The sequence below is a fragment of the Typopeltis vanoorti genome, chromosome 2, assembly GCF_054136105.1.
Source record: "Typopeltis vanoorti isolate ZY-2024b chromosome 2, IOZ_Tvanoo_1.0, whole genome shotgun sequence".
In the NCBI taxonomy this organism is placed as follows: domain Eukaryota; kingdom Metazoa; phylum Arthropoda; class Arachnida; order Uropygi; family Thelyphonidae; genus Typopeltis; species Typopeltis vanoorti.
The window spans coordinates 130,225,377-130,251,665 of record NC_143550.1 but is presented as its reverse complement, the minus strand read 5'-3'; the positions used below and the strand labels follow the sequence as shown (position 1 = coordinate 130,251,665).

The window sequence follows — 26,289 nt, the reverse complement described above, 5'->3', positions numbered from 1 at the left end:
AACTGTATACTCTGAATCCCAACCTTGCATACCAAATTTCAAGACCTTGCACTTTGCAGCATTAAACTGACTGTTTCACTCATTTGCCCACTCAAACAGTCTATTCAGATTCTCCTGCAAGGCTGCAATGACTGATCTACTTTTCATAGCTCTTCTCAACTTTGCATCATTATCAAACTGCTGCACCTCTCCAGTTAACCAATATCACTCACGTACAAGTTAAACAATAATGGTCCCAAAGATCCCTGTGGCACTTCACTAGTGTCCTTTCTCTTGTGGGATTACACTCCACCATACATAACCTGCTGATCACGCTGACAGCCAATCAGCTATACAACTTGCTAGTCTTTTATCTAATCCCATCTGTTCAATTTAGCTGCTAGGAGTCTATCAAAGGTCTCAGAAAATTGAAGTACATCACTATATATATATATATATATATATATATATATATCTCTCCTTTTATTGAGTCAACTTGTTTAATATGTAAGCAGATTGCTGAGATATAACCTCCCCATAACAAAACCATGCTGACCATCATAAAAGAATACTGCTATCATCAACCTAGTTTTGAATCCTTGTCCTCACCAACTTCTCTAACACCTCAACAATCCCCAGACACACAAATTGGCATATAAATTGTAACCTCAGCATTCTCTCTCCCAACCATCCCTTGTGAAGTGGAACAATTTTTCCCGCTTTCCTTTCCTTTGGGACTCACCATGTTGCAAGACTCGTGTTAAACAGGTGTGCCAAAGTTGCTTCAAAATCATTGCCACCTTTCCCCCTCTTGTATCTCAACCTTCTGCAGACATAATTCTTCTCTATCAGCAGCAGCACTCCTGCTCCCTTCTTGCCTTTGTTATTTTTGCAAAAAGCACCATATTCCTCCATTTCTATTCGCATCAAGATGTCATTCTCGTCTAACCATTCACTTATTCCAAGTATTTTCAGGGACATAAATTCAAAGCAACAATTTCATCTTCCTTATTTCTCATACTCTTGGCATTCATAAATAATCATAATTCATTTTTAGGTCTGTAACCAGTCCTATTCATATCCCCCACCCCCATTTGTAGTAAGTAGACACCTGCTCCTGTCTACTCACTCTGCACCATATATCCCCTGCCCAGACTCAGTTCCCTCCATATATTCCAGCCATTCCTTTCCTGACAATCCACATGTATTCATTACAATTCACTCTCCTTACAATGTGTCTCCCTTGACTCCATACTCCACCCTGTTTCTATGTCCAACTTGCATTCCTGTTCTCACATTCTCCTCTCCATTCAAAACCACATCAGTCTCACCTGGTGAACCCTCCTGCTCATTCACATTACTAACTTCCACTGATACCTTGTTTGTATCACTCATTATGCTTCCTTCCAGCAGGAACCTTTCCAAATGACTCACCCTGAAAACATTCAGATACATTCCATCGCCTCTTATACAGTTCCATTCATCTCACACACATTCACAAACTGGATTCCTTTCTCTTCACACATTTCTGCTAACATTCTATTCAAGATTTTTGCTCTCTGCTGCAACTCACCATTTTATCATACCTGGGCAATACACAAACTGCCCTTCCTACTACACTGTCTTTCACACTTCTTAATAATCTCTTGATATCTATTCTCACATTCTCCTTATGCTCAATGAAACTGCACATAAGGAGAATTTTCTTATTCCAACCATAACCACTAACTCTCTTGCATGCATATTCATATCCAGCACTTCAATCACGCTGTTCATTCTCCCTCCTAGAAAACATACTTTGTGCTCGCTTTCTCTGCTACACCTTTTATAATAATCTCAATATAGTGCTATTCTTGAATTATTTGCTATTTTTTTTCTCCACTATCTTTCATTTTATTTTTTCACACTCTTCCATTCATATCCACTACACACATCTAATTTCATTCTGCATATACCTCATCTCAATCATTTAATTTTTCAATTCTAGTATTCCAGGCAATCATTCCTGCTACCACTTCGTCAGCCAGACTTTCTTCCATTCACACAATTACATTGCTCTTCCTTTGTCATTTTGGGACACTTCTGCTTCCATAATTATGCTTGATTTTCTTCTTTTAATAATTTTAGGGGAGACCATACTCCTACCAGGCGCGCGTCCCCCGGATGGAGGATGGGGGAAACCCAAATGGGTTGCTCTGAATAAAGAATAAAGAGCCGTGGACCAAAGGATGTAGCAGAGGCATGGCAAGCTGGCTACATTATTATGCCAGTAACTTTCATGGTCTACAACCCGAGATAGTGCTACTGCGTATGGGACAACTGACGCACCTACTCGAAGACCACATAGAGTAGGTGAGAAATCAGCAATGTGGTCAGTCAAGGATGTGAAACATGCAGCCACCCTCAACATAAGATCACTATACCAACCTGGTAAATTGCAATTAGTCCAGGAAAATTTAAAAAGACTGAAATGGAGTATTTTAGGTTTATCAGAGACACATTGGTGAAGAGATGGATTCATGGATTTAGCAGAAGGAAGACTGTACTTCTCAGGAAGAAAACATAACATACACAGAGAAAGAGTTGCATTATTAATTGAAAAGAAACTTACACACTCAGTAATTGAAATAAACCCAGTGTCTCCTAGAATAATCACAGCCAAACTTCAAGCAAAAGAAAAAGGTCAAACAATTTAAATAATCCAAATATATGCACCAGACAGTAACCAATCAGAGGAAGAATAGAAAATTTCTATGAAGAACTACAGCAGGAAATAGATAATCCCAAAAATAGAGAACTCATGATAGTGATGGGGGATTTTAATGCTAAAATAGGACAGTTCACAGCAGACAAAAAAGATGTGATGGGGAAATTTGGATACGGAGAGCTTAACAACAGAGGAGAACAATTACTCCACTTCTGTAAAGCAAATGATCTAATGATTACAAACACATTGTTCTATTAACGCCCTAATAATAAATATACATAGACATCCCCAGATGGTAATATAAAGAACTGCATAGACTATATCATCATAAACAAACAATGGAAAAGATCGGTAAATAATGTACGAACATTAAGAAGTTTTGATTTTGACACTGACCACAAAATATTAACTGCCAAAGTGAAGATAAAATTCAACAGGAAAAACAATATCAGAAAAGAAGAAAACATCAACCTATCAAAACTAAAAGACAGCTCAAGCAGAAGTCGATTTTTAGAACAGATGTGCTGAAATTAAAACCCTCCATCTTCCAGAACAGCAGAAAATACTGGGAAGAAGGAAAAGAAACAGTGTTATCAATTGCAAAAGACACTCTAGGTTCCAAACCCAAAATAAACAAACAGTGGATAATCCAAGAAATCATAGTTACCATAGTAGAGAAAAGAGAGGCCAAGATATTTGTAAACCAACAAACAATGAAGACAATAGAGAAAAATACAGAGCACTAAAAAATAAAGTTGATAACCTATGCAAAAAAGCCAAAGAAAAATGGTTAGAAGAAAAAGCTAAGAAATGCCAAGAAGCATACCAACAAAACAACCTAAAAGTCTTCCATGATACTGTAAGAGAAATTACAAAGGAATTCTCAGCAAAAGCAGTAACAATGATAAACAACAAGATGACTGAAACCAGGAATATTGAATATATAAGAAAAATCTGGTCAAACCATTTTAAGACTATCTTCCACCCAGGAAACAAAACTACAATGCCAACAACAGGAGAAAATAATGATCACCCAAAAATTTTACAAGTTAGATACGCAATAAAACAGATGAAAAACAATAAAACATCAGGCATCGATACTATTCCTACTGAACTGTGGTCATATGGAGGCAGCATATCAATAGAATATTTAACAACCCTATTCAATAAAATACTACAAACAGGAGAAATCTCAGATGACTGGAGAACTGGAAAGATCATCCCAATATACAAGAAAGGAGACAAAAGAGACTGCAGAAATTATAGACCAATCAATTTACTCCCTCACACCTATAAAATTATACAAAATAGATTAAAAAAACACCTATGAAGAAATGATAGGCATAGAACAAGCTGGTTTCCGAGGAAACTATTCAACAATAGACCAAATTTTCACATTGCACCAACTAGCAGAGCTCAGCTGGGAAGACCATAAAGAACTATATTGTTGTTTTGTGGACTTTAAAAATAAGCTTTCGATAACATCAACAGAGAAATCCTTCTTAAAATTCTACTAGAAAAAGCAATAGACAAATATATAAAACAGTTTCTGATAAAATATTACTCTAAGACAAACGCAATAATTAAAAAGGACACACTCACAACAGAACCCATAGAGATCCAAAAAGGAGTAATGCAAGGATGCCCATTATCCCCATGCCTATCCATGCCTATTCAACTTCATCTAGAAGAAGTTGTAAAGAAGGCAATAGACAATGAGCCTGGAATCAATGTCAATGGTTTAAACATAAATAATATCAAATATGCAGATGATCTCGTCCTTATTGCAAGAACCCCAAATGAACTACAAAAGTTGATCAACAAGCTAAACGAAACCTGTAAAACATATGACATGACAATAAACATACAAAAGACAAAAGTGATGAAAATAGGGAGGAACGGAACTACCATCTCAGCCACCCTAAATGGAGAAAAAATAGAACAAGTAGACAACTTCATATACCTTGAATCAAAACTAACAGAAACAATAGATGAACTCAAAACAATCAAACACAGAATAGCGATAGGATGGACCACCATGGGAAAATTACAGAAAATCTGGAAAACAAACAAGATATCTAAGCAAGCCCAAATCAAATTATATGAAGCAATAATTATACCAACAGTCATCTATGGAGCAGAAGCATGGACAGTTAAAAAAAGAGAGGAGAAAAAACTGCTGGCATTTCAAATGAAATGCTTAAAAAAATAAATAAAACAAGTTGGATAGAAAAGAAAACAAACATCAGAGTCAGACAAGAACTATTGTATAAAAAGACAATAATAGAAAAAATTAGAAAACAACAACTGAGATGGTTTGGACACACTGTACGCATGGATGAAGACAGACTTCCTAACGTCCTAATCAATACTTTTCCAACTGAAAAAAGAAGACCCGGAAGACCAAGAATTACCTGGCTGAAATTAATAAAGAACATCTCGGGATGCAGAACATATAAGGAACTTTTTCGAACAGCAAGGAATAGAGAAGAATGGAAGATCCTGCTCAAGAGAAGACTCAACCCCGTCTTAGATGGAAGAGAAGAAGAGAAGAATAATTTTTTTTAAATAATTTTCATATTAACAATCTTCACACTCATATTCTCAAGATCACTCTTCTTTCTATCATTCTTAGTCTTACATCCATCACTGGCTTTCACCTTTGATCTATATTCTTTACTTCTGGTTCCCAACTTTCATTCAAATCACTGCAATCCATTAACATATCACATTTTCTACAGACCCTCACTTTCTCACTTCTCTTATTTAATCTCTCAACAAACATTTTCAGAAACCATACTGGCACATAATATTAATTTAGTACAGATATTTAATAAGTAATTTGATGTATATAATTTAATACATCACTGATATTTAATAAGATATCTATAATATGACTATGATAAGAAATCCCTGTGAGATGGTAGATGATAGTAGTTTTGAAGTAACGTGGGTGACGAAAAGTTCTGTAAGTTGGCTCCCCTATGACTTCTATCTGTAAGAGATAGAAGTCAGAGGGAGTCAAATCTGGGGAATATGGTGGATGTTCCAACAATTCATAGTGTAGATCTCTTAATTTTCCCATTGCCAAAACCCTGAAAGACCAAAAATTCTGTTTGTAAATATTTTGATTCTACTTAAAAAAAAAATTGCTGAAATTATTATATTTAGTGAAAGTATATCTGAAGGAAATCAGTTTTGTATGTTTTGTTAAGCTGTGGTCATTTATAAGCAGAGTGTGGACAACTTCAAGGGTTTTTCGGAACACCAGTATGACATGTATATAGAGGAAGGCATCGAAAGAAGAGGGAATACTGTCATATATGATTATTTCTTTTATTTGCCTGAAAAGTTCATCAGTTTTTATTAATAAATTTTGAATATTTTAATAATGGTTTTATTAGCTGATTAACTAGGAGATAAACTTTGAGGGGAGGGGGATTTTTATTGATTATCTCAGAGATTATGGGACATATGGTATGGCTCTAGTTTATGTATCTTTACTAGCCCAAAAATAGCAGGAAAACAGCTGACTTTTTCAGTTTGTTTTATGATACTATTAGTGGAATCAGTTGCAATTGATTTATAAGTATATGAGTATTAATGCCAACTGTCTCCTAATAATAATATTAAAATTTTGCTTTCTTTCCTAATTATATTAGGATTTTGACCTCCAAAACCTCCCAATTCACTATTCAAAAAAACCAGGAGTGTGCAAAAGATCACTTGCTAATATGGAATTTACTATGTCAGAGCACATCAAGGACTTGGGAGGAAAAAAAAAATGCACAAATCAGGATTACTAGCACAAAGAAAGATATAAAACATCAAGTAATATGGTGCATACAAAAACGGTCCACTACAATTTCTTCATTAGAGAATTCAGAGTCATTAGAAAGGTTAAAAAAGCCCAAATCAATGCAGTAGGAAGCAAGATATGATCCGACATTAGGTTTTTGGTCACCTTTCTTTAAAAGCCTGATTCGCCTGATTCTCACCACATGGCTAGAAATCATGTACAATGAGTCATGGGCTTTCTCTCTCTCCCACTCTCTGCTATTAATGGAGAAGCAGAGAGAGGTGTTGTTGTGTAACTCAACCACTGTATTTTTTAATTCACTCTCCTGATGAAGTGCAAAACTATATTAATATTCAATAAAATCTGACAATAGTTTACATATCAAATTTAACTGTCAAGTTAATTGAACTTGAAAGCTGAAGAAAATATAAGGATTTAAAAAAAAAAAAAAAAAAAAAAAATTGAAGATATTAATATGACAGAATAGAGGGTCTAATTTTTAAATTATTTTCCAATTGATGACTTTTTACATATTTATTTATTTTAAACATCTCTTATGGGCATTTTCTAATATTGAGTTTCAACACTATATTCTTGGAGTACTTAAGCGTCAAAACTGTATAACTGAGAGGAGACCTTCATATAGCCTTTAAAGGAATGCAGAGAACTGACCAGGGCTTCTGACTTATGTCCAATCCTCACCTTCTCGTGCTGCACCCTGTTAGGTATCTACCTGGATACTGAACGAATGAGGACGGGCTAGCAATTCGAGATTTAGCCAACCAAATTCTATTTTTTTTTAATGGATTAACCTTACCAGCCATTACGGATCAAATACACATCCTCATACGCTTCGTATCCATCATATATTTCAATGTAATATCAATGGCATTACAATTTTAATTGCACTTCGCATCCATGGAAACTTGGACATAGATATACATCCTGGCCGGTAGCATGGTTAAACCACAATGTAAAATGATAGTACAACATCAAAGAATTTCATGTCGACTGGGGTATTGTATGATTAAAAAAGGTCCCCATTGTTTTCACCAGGGAACCAGCGCGAACAGTGAAATGTTAGTTACTGGAACAAATCCTGAAACACATCCCAAATTAACATCACCTGAGTTTAAGATTGGTACTATCAACATAAGAAGACTGAATGACAAAGAAATTGAGCTAGCTGAGGAATTGGTTAAGTAGCAGATCAATATAATAGGGAAACAAAAAAAATATAAAAATATATAAAAAAAATAGTAAGGAAACAAAAAAAAAGACAAAAACTGGTGAGATCTTTCTGAGCAATAAATACAAAATATTATATTCAGGCAATGCTAATCAAAGAAAAGAAGGAATAGCCATAATATTCAACACTAAATACGGGGCTAATCTTCTTGAATGGCAGTCAATATCAAGTAGAGTGATGTGGGCAAATATCAGAATGGGGAAACTGGACAATGAAACTTATTTGTGCCTATGGTTCCAACAGAAGAAGGTTCTACTAAGGTAGAAGTGGAGGAATTTTTTGAGATTTTAGAGAAAGCAACTGACATAATGAAAAATTGGTCCTTGGAGATCTAAATAGCAGAGTAGGAAATGATTGTCAGATATACAAAAATGTTTTGGGAAAATTTGGAGACAAGAGCAATGCTAATAATAATGAAATACCTGTTGGATTTCTACTAAGGACATGGACTGGTTATTACTAACACAATGTTCCAAAATAAAAAAATGTGCACAAATTCACATGGAGAGAAGAGGCAAGGAATAAGAAAAGTCTCATTGACTATGTTATTGTTGATAGTGATGTTTTCTCCCTGGTACAGGACACTAGAGTGTACAGAGGATTTGAAATTGGAGTGATCACCATTTAGTGTTGCGTAGGATAAAATGGAATTTCATATTGAAAAGAAGAACATGAAAGAAAGTTTTTAAAGCAAATAAAAGTTGAGCAGCACTCAGATGTGAACTATACACTAAAATACACAAACATTATTCTAGTAAAAATGAAAGAGTTTGAGAACAGGAAACAAACTTTGGAGATTCAGTGGCAAGCCCTGAAGAAAATATTGACTGATTCAGCCAGAGAGGCATGTGATGAGGTTGTCTAAGGATAGAAAAATCAGAACTTCAAGGTGGACACAGGAATATAAAGAGGTAGTAAAGGAAAAGAAAGCATATCAAAAGTTCCTGTTGAATAAGTTCAGTTGTGCTCCTAGAGAATACACAGACAAATGTAAGAAAGCTAAACATTATGTAAAACTAGTTAAACAAAAGTCATGGAAAGACTTTGGTAAGAACTTAGATCCTAAAATAAATATCAGGAAGGTGGCAAGATATTCTGGAGGCTGTTGAAAAAGCTCAGAAATGGAGAAAAGAATACTGTAAAAGGAATTAGAAATGATAAAGGTGATATGAAACACATCCCTTTGGTGAAAATTGCTAAATGAAACAATCAGTGACAGCACAGTGGTGAAAAACACTCAACTGGCATGCAAGCAGGAATATATATCGATACTTGAAGTAGAAAAAGCAATCAAAAGCATGAAATATGGAAATGTAGCGGGGGTAGATGATATTCGAGCAGAAATGCTCAAGTATGGAGGTATAAAATTCTTGCAGTGGCTACACGGAATAGTTCAGAAGGCCTGGACAGAGGGACAAATTCCAGATGATTGGAGTAGAGCTCTCGTAGTACCCATATATAAAAAAGGGAAATAAAACAATGTGAGAATTGCAGAGATATTTCTATACTGAGTGTTGCTATGCAGGTATACTTGAGAAATGGTTGAGAAGTATTGTGGAAGGGAAGTCTGGTGAAGAAGCTAGATTCAGGCCAAACAAAGGTTTGCTGCTTCACGACATATAGTTGATAAATCATAGGAATATAAGAAAGATCTGTATTTAGGTTTTGTAGATCTGGAAAAGGATCATTATCCATGTGGATCATTATCTACATGGATCACATTATGAAGGAAAGTGGTATTAAACCTGACATTCAAAATTGGAGATGTTAATCTCAACTCTTTACTTTATGCAGATTACACTTCTGGAACAAGTCTGAAAGATGCCCTGACTAAATTGAATAATTGTTGTATATAGATTTTGTATGAAGGTCTGCAATAACAAGACAAAGACAATGAAAATAGGCTGAAACATTGAAAATATCAACTGCATTGTATCAAGTAAAAAAATATCAACTGAATGGAGAATCTACAGAACAAGTAAAACATTTCAGTTACCTAGGCACAATTTTTAGTGAAGATGGTTTAAGTATGGAAATAGACAATAGAATCAACAAACCCAGTAATGGTATAAAGTCAACTGAATAAATTTATATGGAATAAGAGAGAAATTAGTCAAAACGCTAAATTAGCTGTATACAAGACAGTGTCGAAACCAATTTTAACTTTGGATTCTGAGAGCTTGGTTAGAAATAAAACACTTGACCAAAGACAGAGACAACAGATATGAAATCATGAGAAAGATTCCAACAGATGGCATCAATGACAATATCATATTAAAAATGCTGATATTAAGAAAGAACTTGACATTGCTAGCATCCAGGTTTGTGTTAGCATAGATAATCTCAGGTGATATGGTTACTTAAACAGAAAGATTAGCAAAAAAAAGTGTTCTCTGCCAGGTTGTCAGGAAAAAGACCCAGAGGAAGAACAAGATATGGGTGGACCAAGACATTATATACATCTCCTTGCGGACATGTATAATGCTATGCATTAAGAGAAGGGCCACTACTGTTTCGAACTTTATTGAGGTCTCATCAGTGGGAGCCAGACCCAGAGGTGGTGATACTAAGGCAGAAGCAATGGAGAAGTCATATTTACCAATACGAGTTGCCAAAAGGTGTCTCACCTTATTATTAAATTACTCTGGATTTAGAGAAACATGTTGGAAATTTTTTTTTTCCCACTTGGTTAGACTATAATAAATTTAGTTTAATCCTTTATCCAAGTGTAAGCAAACAAAGTTTGCTCCTGAAGTATCTTCAGGACTATGGCAACTCGTGGTAAAGGTGGACCAAGCTCTCATCACTCCTTGTCTTAGTATCTCCCATAATGCTAAGCACATATCCTTGCAGACATGTCAGGTGCAAACTTTGTTTGCTTACACTTGGATAAAGGATTAAACTAAATTTATTATAGTCTAACCAAGTGAGAAAAAAAACTTCCAACATCTTTTTTCTAAATCCAGAGTAATTTAATAATAAGGTGAGACACCTTTTGGCAACTTGCATAGGTAATTTTGACTTCTCCATTGCTTCTGTCTTAGTATCACCACCTCTGGGTCTGGCTCCCACTGATGAGATCTCAATAAAGTTCGAAACCGGTCTGGGTAGTGGCCCTTCCCTTAATGCATAGCATTATACATGTCTGAAAGGAGATGTGCTTTGCATTATGGGAGATACTAAGACAAGGAGTGAAGAGAGCTTGGTCCATCTTTACCACGAGTTGCCTCAGTCCTGAAGTATCTTCAGGACTTTAATTCAGAAAATACTGAAGTCCTGAAGTATCTTCAGGACTTCAGTATTTTGCTTACACTTGGATAAAGGATTAAACTAAACTTTTCTAGAACTGTATCTGTGGTTTCATTCCATTAAGTCAATGGCTCAGTCACAGGGCTGGCTTAACACGGTAAGCAGGCGATGCTTTACATCAGGGTGCTGAAGATGGTAGAAAAAAATAAAAACCTATTTTAATATTAGTGTTTATTAAATGTGTATATGCACTAAATATATAGTAATAAATGCTGTGTCTTTTAGTAACATTTAGGCACAAACTGCATGCTGTTTTTTTTTTTTTTTTTTTTTTTTTTTTTTTTTTTTTTTTTTGCTATTTGTAGTATAGAGCTAGCAGAAGCACTAGACAAGCCGGGCACTGAGTTACAGTGGGGGCCTTTACACTACCGACTTTCTCTTTTTTTTTTTTTTTTTTACATACAGCATGCATCACCAGTTTGGATGTGAGGTGTGCACATGTACTCGTTAAACTGTATTAGGAAGTGGTACTGTTTGTACATCATCAAATTGTTGATTGCTAAACACAGTGAATGTATAGTTAATTCACACTAAAGTAGATTCAAAATTTAAACTAAGGCTTTACAAATCAAAGAAAAATTTATGCATTTATTTAAGTATTTATTTTTGTCTTACCAAATTTTTTGTTAAATAGATTTTTTTATTTCGGAATTGAACTCCTGGAACTTAATTATAAATAACTACTCTATCTAATTTTTTACTGGTTTGAAAGTTTTCACAGACAGTATTCATTTCCTATTACCTATTTTAAAATCTTAAAATTTCCTATTTTAAGATTTGATAAAAGAAGTAAGCCAATAATATTGTTGTATCTGCCGAAGCAGATACTTCTAATTCCGGACTATTTCTTTGTAATCTCAATCATTTGTTCAGCAATCTGTTGACATTATTCTAAGTTTTAGAAATTCTATTCTATATTTTCACCATATAAAAACTGTTTACATGTATGCAACAAAAAAGAAAGTTAAGTAGTGTTAGATTTTTTTTTTCTTAAAAAATTCCAAATATGATGACTTTTACTGCTGCTGGAAATAACTTTTGTCTTAGAAATACCAGACAACAGACAATAATCTCAGCTGGAGGTAAAGGCTAAAGCTTAGATTACTCTTAATGCTGCTGAAAAAGAAAGACCACTTCTTTAGAAATCACACTAAAGAGCCTCAAGCAGTAGTACATAATATATCAGCAATATCTTGTTTTGTTTTCGATTATATCCTAAATAGAAATACCAAGATTTCTTTTACAGTCTGATACAATATTTATGTCAAAATTATTTCTTAATTTATAATAGTTGCAATTTCACATTTTTATTGAAAATTTATAAATTATTTGATGCAATTATTTAAGAAAGAAAGAAATATCTGAATTTAAAAAAATAGGTGCATATGTGTTACATACGTGTTCAACTCTTCTTTTTTTTGGGGGGGGGGGGGGGACCACCTATTCATCCTGATATCTGAAATCTTATTTTCAAAACCATTCACAACACAATTGTTACAAACGTAAATCATTTGGGGAGCATACTCATACAATTTAGTGTAAAATTGCAGTAAAAGTATAGCTACTTTGCTACCTATCTAAACTAGTGGTAAATGTCTTTTCCAAATAACATGCGGTGATTTCTTCTTTGTACTAAAAGAAAATGCCAGATAATGATGATGATATTAAGAATAATAATAAGAAGAAAATATGTAGCATTTAAGTGGAGATTTCAAAATGAAGTGCGATTTACAATGTACTTTCTTTGTGCATGTTTTGAAAAGAAAGCACACGTGATTGTTTTTTTTGCTGTTTTTGTCAACTGAACATCGGAAATAACGAGAATGACTAACTGTAGCGGATTTGTAAAGTTTATGACCTCTTGACTTAGAAGAGTGAACCTGTGTTACCTGCAGTTTCTTCCATTAGGAAATTCCAAGTCGACATTTTGGATATTTTCTACTGGTTTTCCCGTTCAGTCGTTTCTGACAGTAGGTGACTTTGTAGGCATTGCTCACGTATTCATGACTGTAATCCATGAGTGTTCACGAGGCCGGTCTGCCGGTTTGGAACGTAAAACCCAAATTTCCTGGTGAAAAACCCCCTACCTTCGTATGAAACTGGCTAACTCACCTTGAGTCGAAAGAGACCAGATAAAGATTTCTCATGTCACTGACGGGAATCGAATCCAGGTCTTTCCAACCAAAGGGCTTCGTTTATACTGACTAAGCTACTGAGGCTCGGTTGTTTCCAAGATATATATATATATATATATATATAAAAAATATTCATCCTTGATTTGCTTCCTTGGCCTTAAGTAAAAGACTGGTTATATTCCACTAATTCAAGCCCTACCCCAAGGGCCTATGAGTTGTGAAAATACCTTCTAAATATGAATGCTGTGCCAATCAAAGTGGCTTTTTGCAGCTGCCTGGTTTTTAATCCTTCTAACTCAAGTGCTTCCAGATGTTTTTTTAATGTTTTGGGGTACCTAAAGCACCTATTATTATGGGAACAACTTTCATTTTCTTTTCCAAATTCATTGAACTTCAACCTGTAACTCACGATACTTTGTAATTTTTTCAGTTTCTTTTTCGTCAATTCGGCTATCTCCTGGTACTGATATTTCGATTTGGTCAACTTTATGCTTCCAATAGTCTTTAGATACTTTAAACCCATACTTTTTACATAAATGGCAGTGAATTATCTTAGCTACATTATCGTGCCTTTTACAGTACTCAATTTGTGCGATTTTGCTGCATCAACTTATAATGTGGCCTACCGTTTCTTCCTTCTCTTTGTACAATCTGCATTTACTATCTTCTTGATTTTTTTTTTTTGTATTTCTGCCTTCATAATATTGGTTTTAATGGCCTGTTTTTGTGCTGCAAAAATTACCAACTCTGTTTCTTTCTTTAGTGTTCCATTTCTCAACCACTGGCAGGTCAAGTTTGCTGTCAGTGCTGTGATGGTACTTTCCATGTAATGTCTTATTTTTCCATCTTTCAGTTCTCACTTTTACTTTGTTGATTGTATTCCAATTTGGTCTCCATGTGTTTAAATAAATCCTCTTTCCTTACCTTAATTAGAAATTTTTCCATTGTTTGCTGCAGATAATCATTCAGATTTTGTTTTTTTTCTTCAACAACTTGCTTTACTTGTAATAATCCTCTGCATTCTTTTTTGCATGATAGGTAGAGCCTATCAATGTCACTGTGAGGATTGAGGGCATGGTGCATTGTCATTAATTTGAGTTTTTTAGTCTAAATTCTCTACCTCTAGCTGGGTCCATTCAACAATGCCTGCTGAATATCTCAGAACAGGTATGGCCCAGGTGTTAATTGCTTTAATCAAATTTCCAGCGTTAAGCATTGACTTAAGGAGTTTTCTTAGTCACCCCATTCATTCTGCTCTAGTTTTTTCTTTGATCTTATTGTGCAATATTTCTGATGCTTCTAAAATTCCCAATATTTGTAGCTATCTTTGAAATTTATTGCCTTGAGTTTTTTTTGCCATTAAGCAGCTCAATTTCATTCAGATCTTCAAACTTTCTTCCTGTTATCCCAGCAATTGAGCATTTATCTAAGCCAAAATCCATTGATATATCTTGACTGAATATGTGCGTACAGTTTTAAGCAATGATCTAAGTTCATTCTCTGATTTTGTGTAGAGCCTTCAGATCGTCAATGTATAAAAGGTGAGATATCTTTGCACATTTTTGTGCAGTTTGGTACTATGAGCAATTTTATTTAAAATTCTAGTTAAGGTGATCAATGACAAGATAAACAATAATGGGGATAATGAGTCTCCTTGAAAGATACCCCTTTTTATGTTTACCTCCCCAATTTCTTCTCTATTCAGAACCAACGTTTTCCAATTTTTCAGGCTGGTTTGCAAGAATTTTTGTATATTTTCGCTAATACCAAATAGTTCTGTGTATTTTAAAATCAAACTCTGAGGCACTGAATCAGGGGGAATAAACTAAGACAAACTCTTATCTGATGATCCTCCTATGCCCCTGGAAACGTTCAGTCTGGACAATAATCTGGTCCAGTGCGGGTGGCTTTTCATGTTGAAGGAGAGAAAGGAATAAGAAGATATACATATTCGTCACCAACACACAAAATCACATGCTTTTGCTTTTTTATAATCTATCGAAGCCACAAGAAGGCTGATTTTCTACGTTTGCAATTTTTCAGAATCATTTTGTCAATCAGCAACTGGTCTGTTGTGCCTCTCAAATTTTTGCTGCTACCTTTTTGTTCAATTGGAAAAAGATAATTTGCTTTGAGATAGCTGTACATTTTGTCAGCCAGAATGCCTGTGAGTAGCTTAAACTTTGAGACAAGCTACTCAAAGATCTCCATTTCAACCAAAGTAGGACTTCTGTTGCTAGTGCACTACATACTGAATGATGTTGATACAACTTGATTTGTTCTATATATTCCTTAGATTTGGACAGAATCAGTTGTACTGTAGACTCATTGAGACCTAGCACCAAGCCAATGCTTGCCTTGCTTTGACTATTATCAAACCATTTAATAATGTCCATATCCAAAGTAATAACTTCATGTTTTTTCTTATCAGATTTCACTGCCATATCACTTTTCCTTTTGGGCATGGTGAACTTTTACAGAATATTAAATACACTGCTTTGACATGTCTGCCATGGATGGTTGTCTAAGCAAAAATACTTATGAGAGCTTGGTTGTGAGGCAGAAGCACAATCTGGTGTTAGAATGGTGCTTCATGAGTGTTGATTCTTAATTTTGAATATAACTTATCAATTGCTTCCTTGTGGCCAGGGATCCTAAAATACTCCCTGGGTCACGGACTCTAACAAATTTATTTGTTCTGGGCCAGTTAGAGTTGTCTATTTTAATAAACTGTGGGCCCTTTCCCTGCTCTAGATAACTATCCTGCTTGACTCTAATCAGGCAGGATGGTGTCCAGATTTTTTGGGAGATTGCAGTTGTGCCCTTTTCTAGCCTCAATATTACTTAATCACTCCTTCCCGTTTTTGTCACGGTCCGTGTTTTGGTGAGTGGCAATGTCGTTCTCAAACACAATTCGATGACCAGGATTCGACTATAAACATAGTTTTATTTTACACTATTAGTATACATGGAACATAAATTAATCAATTCGTTAATTCCCTTAAATTAGATTAAACACTTTAAGTAGCATTACATGACAATTTCAGAATATGACATATCTATTATCTTTCAAGAGAGGGCATGCACATAGGTATATACTAAGAATTGTCTAGACATGTATCTTTAGGGAGACAGCTAAGGTAACACACACACACAAAAATGTTTTTTTTTGCAAGGATCACATAACATGGCTCTTCGGACTACCAGTCCAATGTCCCTAAAAGTTCCACTAACTAACAAAATAGTCTCAGTCTTTCTTTCTACAAATGTGCTTAAACCGAATTTTTCATTCAACACTCCCTCTTGAACTTTAGATAGGTCAAAATTACCTTACCATTTCTTGCAGCATACAGTCTCACTCAATCACCATGTGCGAGTCATGTGCATATCCTGGTTGGACCTTTGTTCACTCTGCAGATTGCTTTCCCATCTCATGGATTGACGTGCACTGGATTTTCACTGTCATTGGGAAACATCTGAGGTGCTTGTTTGGAACTTTTGCACCCTACAGGAGGGACATCACGGTTCGGGTTTCATTTTGGATCCGAGCCCCTTTTTCGTCGGTCTGCACTTGGAGGTTTTTTGTTGGACCTCCTTCTCACATCTTTCCTCTTCTTCCTCCATTCTCTCGATTTTCCGACCATCAACTCCCTTTTTCTCCTGCAGCTTACAGTCACATCGAAGACTTTCATCTCAAACCCGTGAGAGCTCCTCCAAGAGAATTTGCAAAATCTTGCTTGTAAGGTTAAACAATGGGTTAATCAAGGTTACCTTATGGCTCTTAGTCATCACTGTGGCATGCACAGTTTCATAGAATCTGTCCTTGGGTTGATTGTCAACATTCCCCCCCCCTTTTTTTTGTTGCAACTTATGCATATTATTCTTCCGTTTCTGTTTACACATATTATTTTCCACTTCCAATTTACACACACATATTTCCCTTTTAATTCACACATATTAATATTTTACAATGCTTCCTCTCCATTGGGTGAATAGATATACACTTAATAAACAATTATATGATACACTTCACCCCTTTCCTTATTTCTTTCTAGTACAATTTTCACCAGCAGTACAGGTATTTTCTTTATTTAGGCTCCATTCTTGTTAGATCCTGAATGAGGGTCTGTCTAGCAGAGGCAGGCCTCATTAACGATCTAACAATGGCAACACTGGTTACAGAGAGCAGTTTTTTTGGGTGTCTTTTTTTTTTTTTTTTTGTAATCGGCTGCACTATTTGAAATTTAAGGGGACATATATAGAGGAATGGTATAAATATTTGTGACCATATTAACTGAAACTCACATTGATCAAAACTGTATATATCAAGGTTACATCTGATTTTATATCAAACCATTTTGATATAAAATCAGATTTTAGAAATCAAAAATTATGAAAATAATCAGAAACTTTTAAAACATCAATTCTAATAACTTTCTGAAACATTCAAATGCATTGTTATTTTTCTAACACTGAAACAAATTTCTCAAAATATGTTTAAATCATACCACAGAAACATAAGTCATAGTGCAGTTGTTTACTGCTGTATTCGTCTTGCTCATTTTCATTTTATATACATACACACATATAGTATCCCCTAAGGATATCAATGAGTGATTATTGAATTTGATTATATTATAAAATTTGATTTACAAGTTCATTATTTGTTGTTCTTTTCAATATTATATAGCATAAAACTAATCAAGCTAAAATCTGAATCAGATTGAAAGAATTAAAGAGATATTTAAAGTAGTTTATGCACAAAGAAAATTAATATATAATGATACCAGGAATACTTCTATTTATTTATTAAAAACGGGAACATATTAACGATGCATATGGTACATATTAAAAAAATGTACATATTTATTTCAGAGCATTGTCATAGGAAATCTGTAAGCAAACTAAAAAACAAAAATGAAAAAATTCACATATAAGAGCAATTAATAGGCTTGATGCATCAATGACATGCACTGTTCATTGTTTTAGAGAGACTGTAGGTGAAGCAGCAGAAGTTAGATGTGCTGCAAGATCAGATAAGTCATTTCAAAACATCATACAAAGTAAGTCAGGACTCACTGAACATCACAAAAAATATATGATGTTCAACTCTTTAAATATCATATCTGAAAAATGACTTCCTACCTCACTGATATTGTAGCAGGCTGAACAGAAACCAGAGCCTCAGTTGGAATAACATTTGGAATTACTTATCCGGCATTGCAAAACAGCTGATCTGTACTAAGCCTTGTCTATAAGGCATTCAAAAAAATGAACAAATGCAATAGATGTATTGCATAAATATATGAAAGCATAAATATCTTCAATTAAAAATAAAAATTTTTAATTGAAGATATTTATGCTTTCGTATTCATCATGATTATGGCATCAGAAAAAAGAGTGAAATGTAATTGTGAGCATTCCAGGTTTATGATGTAAAGTGTAATAAGAGACACAATCAAAACATGTAAATGTTATCAAGTATACCCCGTTCAAAAGCTATTTAAAACAATATACTAAAGCATAAAAGACACAGTACCATCAAATTATATTTATCCTCTCATTCATTTTCATTTCAATATACAATGCATATATAAAAATAATGAATCATTCACAACCAGATACCTTGTTCAATTTTTAAATCTAATACAAAACTAGGAAAATTAGAAAAATTAAAACAAATAAAAAAGAAAGAAAAGAAAAAAAAAAGCATCACACTACTAACCATGCAGCAAGCCTTTGTTCTAACTCTCGCAGTAAAGAACAATGAAACTCATATAATGGATCCACGACTGAAAAAAGAAGAGCCAATGCATCAGTTGGCATGTTTTCTTCCTTGCTGACTTCATCTCTAAACCACTGAAAATTATATCACAACATTAACACAACATTATATCACAACATAACATTACACATAGATGAGCAGTAAATTATATCTATTATAGCATGTCCCTGAAAGTTATCACTTTGGCATTAAAAAAATTTCATGACACAAACTAAGATTTGGAAACTCACAGGTGGGCATGTGTTACAAATATGCATTTACTTCCATATATGTACAGGGAAAATAACCGTAAAAGAAGAAGGATATCCATTGAGGCAGATCAAATAAATGGTAAACTGAGAATGCAATGGAGGGCATGAACACACACACACACACACAGAGAGGGGGGGGGGGGATGTGTGTTTTGAGATGATATACTTGCTATTTTCTCTACTCACAATTGCAAGAAAAATTTAATACAGTACTAGGAAAAATATAAGGCAATGTATATACTGACACACGAACATTAGCATTGTAGGTGGTCAAAAAATGCTCAAAACATGATAAGAGTCCAGTATCTAATATATCTTAATGGTTGCATCTTGGAAAATGCATACCTTTACACTTACTTGTTCACTACTTCAATACAGTAGTGAACAAGTTAGTCTGAACAAGCCAAATTTTTGTCAAGTTTTTGGATTAGGTTTGGTTTTTGTTTCAGTTGATAATTTTGGTTATGGTTTAATATTTTCGGTTTTAGTTCATTATTTTGGTTAAGTGCTGCGTGTTTTAACTGTCTCTACAATTTTTATTAATAGTGTTATGCATTTTGAATAGTGTAAACAAGTTGACATTCATGGTGTTTAATTCATTTTGCACAGCTATAAAATGGATACATCTCCAAGAAAGCATTAAAAAAATATGTATTCTTTCTCAGCACACATCTATAAATCAAAGAGAAATTACCAATAGGTGTGATGTTGGTTTGGGTACTGTTCATGTGATTTTAAAGAGGTTTAGGAAGACAGGTACCTTTACTCCTAACAGAAAAGGAAATTATAGGTGAAAAAGAAAAACTACACTTACTCAAGATTGTATACTAGTCAGGAAAAGCAAAATGAATCCAAGATTGACTGCTGTAGAATTAAATAGACATAGCAGCTAGTGGAATTAATGTTTCTGACATGACAGTCTGTCGAAAATTGTTAGAAGTAGGGAGGACTGTCTACAAACCAAAAAAGAAACAACTGTTGACAAAGACTATGACTATTAAATTATTTAAGGAATTTACAACGTGTACTGGAATATTAATTAAAAGAAACTTTAATAAATACTTCCTATATTTCGGCAATGTCACATTGCCATCTTCATGGGAACATAAAACTATGACATGTGCACACAGGCACTACAAAAAAGCAAATGAGGTAGAAGAGAGAAACTACGTTTGTTCTTAAGAGTCCTAATGATGCCCCCTAGCAGGCTATATTGGGTTGTCTTGGCTGTTGAGCTGAAGTTCTCATGATGCAAGCCTCCCAAATTTGTTGAGGTTTCCAAAGTTTTTTTAGAGCTGAGGCTGATTCTATGAACAATCTTTCATATTTAAACTTGCTGCAATGTATTAACATGGCTTTCTTCTAATGTATTCTGTGGCGGGTATCCAGAGCATGGTCTGCAACCCAGAGTGGCTGTACTGGTGAAACTGGATGTAGTCTTTGTGTTCCGAAATCCTGACATTTGCTGTCCTGCCTGTTTGGCCAAAGTAGGACAGATTACAGCTGCAAGGGACCTGGTATACCCCAGGTAGGTCTAGAGGAAGTGGTTGGTCTTTGGTGGAGAGAATAAGGAATGCCAATTTTTTATGCCATCATTTTCCAATTTGTTTGTAACAAATAGGTAAATGATGAGAGTAGTCATATTTTTTTAAGATTTTGGTTATTTTTTCAGAGGTGCCCCGGATGTAGGGAATGGTGATGGATTTAGTGTAATCTTTGTTATGAAGGGGGAGGGGGCTTGTGGTTTACTGGTTTTTAACATTTTTTGGGGGTTGTAGCCATTGGTTAAGAAAGTATTAAAGGATGTGGTTTAGTTCAGTGGTTAGGGCATTGTCATCTGAACAGATTAATTTTGCCCTGTTATATAGTTCTCCTCGTAGAAAGGCTTAGGCATCGGTTATACATGCTTATTAAATTACTTAAGGAATTTACAATGTACAAATGATATAAATTCAAATTAAACTTTAATCCATATTCCAATATTTTGGCAACGTCACGTTGCCATTTTCACAGGAACTTAAAATAAAGACACGTGCACGCAAGCACTACACACAGTAACTGAGGACAAAGCAGGAAGCTGTTGTTTCTTCTAAAAGTCCTGATGGTGAAAAATTCTGAATATGAAAAATTTAAATTGTTCATATTTGGTCTAAATATATTAACAACTAATAACTTTATTTTAATGAGACCATAAGTTTTTTAATAATGATCATATAAATAGCCAACTAGTTTCGCTAGAAACGTTAGTAACTGTCAAGCAGCTCCATTTGATATTTCATGTAACGTGCATGCATTCCGATGCTTCAGTCAGTATCAAGTACATGATTACGCGTCACGTGGTTATTTGCTAATTGTAGTTCTGTTGAGCTGAGAGAAGAGATGAGATTTTTTCATATATCTTTAAGGATAATACCCTGAATTCTATTTAAATTATTGCCTGTGCGGAAAAACCTCATCTCTTCTCTCAGCTCAACAGAACTACAATTAGCGAATAACCATGTGACGCGTAGTCATGTACTTGATACTCACTGAAGCATCCGAACGCATGCATGCTATACCACATGAAATATCAAATGGAGCTGCCTGACAGTTACTAATGTTTCTTTATTCATTTAGTTTTTGGCATTTGTATTAGCACAGTTACAGCCTTAATGATATAATCACGTAATCACAAGAAAGATATTTATTTAACCAAATATTTCGGTCTGGAAATAGCAGAATGTCGCAAGTATCCTTAAAACAACAGTTACAGCCTTGAGAAAGCTAGTCAGAAGCTAGCGAAACTAGTTGGCTATTTGTATAATCTTTATTAAAAAACTTATGGTCTCATTAAAATAAAGTTATTAGTTGAAATATATTTAGACCAAATATGAACAATTTAAATTTACAGATGAAACACAAAGTACGTTGCTTAGAAAAAGACAAATGCAGAAAAGCTAAATTATTAAACCACCTTGCATTTCTGAAGAGATCTAGAGATTTTGCTATAATCCCAAAGTTCTTATTAGTTAAAGGACATATCCAGTCTAAAAAAAGCCAAAATAATCTACTACAAGACTTCATTAGTGCTATTAAGAGAAAAGATCCAGCACATCAGGTATGAATTAAACGTTATTGATGTGAAATGCTGAGATCAGTTTGACGACATTTCCAATAGCTTAGACTACACAACTTGGAATAACATAGACAATTTGTTGCATCGTAGCTATGAAAAAACTTTCAAGTCGAGTAAAACTACACAAATAAAAAATTTGAGGCACTTTACAAGAAAAAATACAAGTCTAACCACAGTCTCCCAGACAACAAAGTGATTTTTAACTTGTCGGATTACAAGACTTCATTAGCGCTATTAAGAGAAAGGATCCAGCACATCAGGTAAGAATTAAACGTTATTGATGTGAAATGCTGAGCTCAGTTTGACGACATTTCCAATAGTTTAGACTACACAACTTGGAATAACATAGACAATTTGTTACATCGTAGCTATGAAAAAACTTTCAAGTCGAGTAAAACTACACAAATTAAAAAATTTGAGGCACTTTACAAGAAAAAATACAACTCTAACCACAGTCTCCCAGACGACAAAGTGATTTTTAACTTGTCGGATTACAGGCTTTCAACTCATGAATCCGATATCCTAAAAAAGGGTTTTAATTTTTCTATCACCCCGAATTACATTCCAAAAATGGACTTCATATGTGGAATAGTAAAGAGTCTTTACCCTCTTCCAGAGGCTACAGCCAATATCGTTAGATTCAAGAGTACGATTATTCTTGCTACGGTAAAACCACCAAAGCCCAATACCACTCCATATGATAGAAAAGCCATTCGTAATTTATGTAACAACAAAGATATCATAATTACCAAAGCGGACAAAGGATATTCCACAGTCATTCTGAACTCGAAGGATTATTTTAATAAGATTAACTACTTACTGTCAGACAGTGCCACATACAAAATTATCAACAAAAATCCTATCATGACTAACCACCTTGAGACAAACTCCCTAATTCGCAATATGACAGACTGGCCAGATAAATTAAAAAGAAATCTCAAATCTTTGCACCCCGTTACACCTTGCCTTTATGGGGCACCTAAAATACATAAAGAAGATGTTCCACTCCGTCTGATTGTAGATGGAAGATCCTCACCTACTTACTAGCCAAACATCTTGCAAACTTGCTAAAAGGTAAAATTAGACAAACATAGACTTATATTAAAAACTGAACAATTTGTTGAAAAACTTAAGACAGTCAAATTATCACAAACGGACATTATGGCAAGTCTAAATGTAGTGTCCTTATTTACAAATGTACCGGTCGATAACATTCTAAAAGATCTCTTCCCTCAAAACATCGCCCATTTGTTTCATCATTGTCTCAAATCCAATTTCTTCAAAGTTAATGACATAGTATACCAACAATTAGAAGGACTAGCCATGGGCAGCCCCCTATGAGCCCCTGTTTATGGAAAAATTTGAAAATGATATTTTCTCTAACATTTCTCCCAAACCTTCGATTTGGTGGAGATATAGATGACATCTTCATCCTTTAGAAAGATAATATGGAAAACCTCTTGGTGTTTCTTAGTAAAATCAACTCACTACACGATAAGATCAAATTTACTATGGAACTCAAAAAGAACAAAGAACTACCCTTACTGGTTAAGAGACACTATAACAATTTCCAACTTTCTATCTACAAGAAACCCACAGATACAGGAAGATATCTACATTATTTGTCAAACCATCATAAGTCACAGAAACAGAGTATAATAAACATGCTACACAACAGAGCCCAAAAGTTTATTTCAAAAGAAGAAGATATACAGTTAGAACTGGCTCAAATCACAAATACTCTATCTCTTAATGGTTACCCTACAAACATTTTAAAGAAATTCTTGTTTAAAAATAACCTTCAACAACGTGAAACGGTGCCCCAAAACGTGTCCACAGCAGTCATACCATATGTGAGTACAGTGTCCAAGAAATTAGCAAGAATGTTAAAGGATCATAACATCAGAGTGGTTTCAAAACCAACTACCACGATCAGACAAATCTTAAGTTCACTACCTAAAGATAAGGTCCCATTTTTTAAATATCCAGGAGTGTATGAAATTCCATGCACATGTGGCCTTTCTTATATTGGACAGACTTCTAGAAGTCTTGAAATAAGACAGAAAGAACACATGGGGGGGGGGGGGGGATGTCAATCACAACAGAATCATTACATCAGGTTTAGCTCATCGTTTTTTAACTTTAACTTTTTAACTATAACCACGTTATAGACTGGAAAAACAGCTCTATGCCTTATATCGAAGATGACTATAGACACCGAACTTTCAAAGAAGCAGCAGTAGTACTCGCACAGGCAATAATTTAAATAGAAATTAGGGTATTATCCTTAAAGATATATGGAAAAGCCTCATCTCTTCATTCAGCTCAACAGAACTACAATTGGTGAATAATCATGTGATACGTAGTCATGTACTACTGCTGCTTCTTTGAAAGTTCGGTGTCTATAGTCATCTTCGATATAGTCATCTTCCGAATGCATGCACGCTACACCACATGAAATATCAAATGAAGCTGTTTGACAGTTACTAATGTTTCTGTATTCATTTAATTTTTTGCATTTGTATTAGCACAGTTACAGCCTTGAGAAAGCTAGTCAGAAGCTAGCGAAATTAGTTGGCTGACATTTATATGATCTTTATTAAAAAACTTATGGTCTCATTAAAATAAAGTTATTAGTTGTAATATATTTAGACCAAATATGAACAATTTAAATCTATTATTTGTATTTTTATATTTTCTATTATTTCTTTGTTCATGTTTTTTTATTATTATTATTTTATAGGTTTTTGGTTGTGGCTTGTTACAAAACTGTTCTATCTCTCATTGTGTTTTCCTTACTACTTGTTTTAAATGTACTAGTTTTACTCAATTTTTTTTCTATTGTCTTGGAATTGAGCCATTTCTGGTAACTTTTTTCTTCTTCTCCTATTTCTTCATCCAAGTTCCATAGTCCTCTTTTCTATTGCCTTTATTCTCTATTCCTAAGCTTTCTGTTTCTGCTTTTGTCAGGATTTGTTTCTATGATTTTCCCATTCATTCCTCTTCTATATCATTTCATTCATGTATGGTTTCTCTTTTTAAATCAGTGCATTTCTGATATCGTTGCCTAGTATGGAGATCTTGTAATGAAGAAATTTTGTAACTCCATTGATAGTTATTTTCCACTTCATATATTTTTAGCCATTTTGGCTAAAATTGAATTTCTGCCAATACCACATAATGATTAGAGCTTAATTCAAAACCTTGATATACTCTTACATCAAGGATTAACTTGGCTAATTTAAAATTTGAAATAATGTAGTCAATAACTAACTTACATCTTCTGGCTAACCATGTCCTGTATATATATCTATTTCTTTATGTTCGAATACAAAGTTCATTATTCTCATATTATTATAAATACAAAATCTTGCAGTTGTGTCTATTTTGATTACATATACCCTTACCTAATCTCCCTATGTTTGTTTAGTATTTCCGGTTTCCTATTCTGGCATATAAATCCCCTGCTAGTAGTAAATAGTCTGTTTTATCTATGACTTTCTGCAATTCTTTGTAAAATATTTTACTGTCATCTTCTTTTCCCTCTTCTGATGCATATGCCCCAATGATTGTTATGTTACCTCTTAATGTTTTGAGTGCCAAGAAATTATAATATACATTATTCTTGATAGATTTGTGTAACATTATACTGTTGTGTCCTGAATTAACCAAGAAAAAGAATTACCATTTAATTATTCAGGAACAACTCTCTTTGAAAATAGGCAGAGAATGTTGTGTGTTGGCTATATACTGGAAATGTATTTATATGTATATAACACTAAAATAGGAGTAAGACATTATATAACAAATGAAAGAAAATTGTAAGACCTAACCTGTTATGTATAAGGGTCAGATAAAGAAATTATTTAAAATACTGAATTAATTTAAGAACCCCATTTCATGTGTCATAAGATTAAGAAAACACACCAAGTGCACGCGTGATGTAGTGGAAGGAGCTGG

The 26,289-nt window shown here is 34.2% G+C and overlaps 1 protein-coding gene across 2 annotated transcripts in view; it reads right to left on the bottom strand.

The window, feature by feature from the left end:
- The window catches only part of Cdep (Chondrocyte-derived ezrin-like domain containing protein), a 741,059-nt gene that overhangs the window by 291,620 nt on the left and 423,150 nt on the right, over nt 1-26,289 (bottom strand). For both annotated transcript variants that reach the window (XM_090413128.1, XM_090413137.1), the window contains exon 17: nt 18,904-19,037. In XM_090413128.1, coding sequence (XP_090269254.1) covers nt 18,904-19,037 — 134 coding nt within the window. The remainder of the gene's footprint in view (nt 1-18,903; nt 19,038-26,289) is intronic.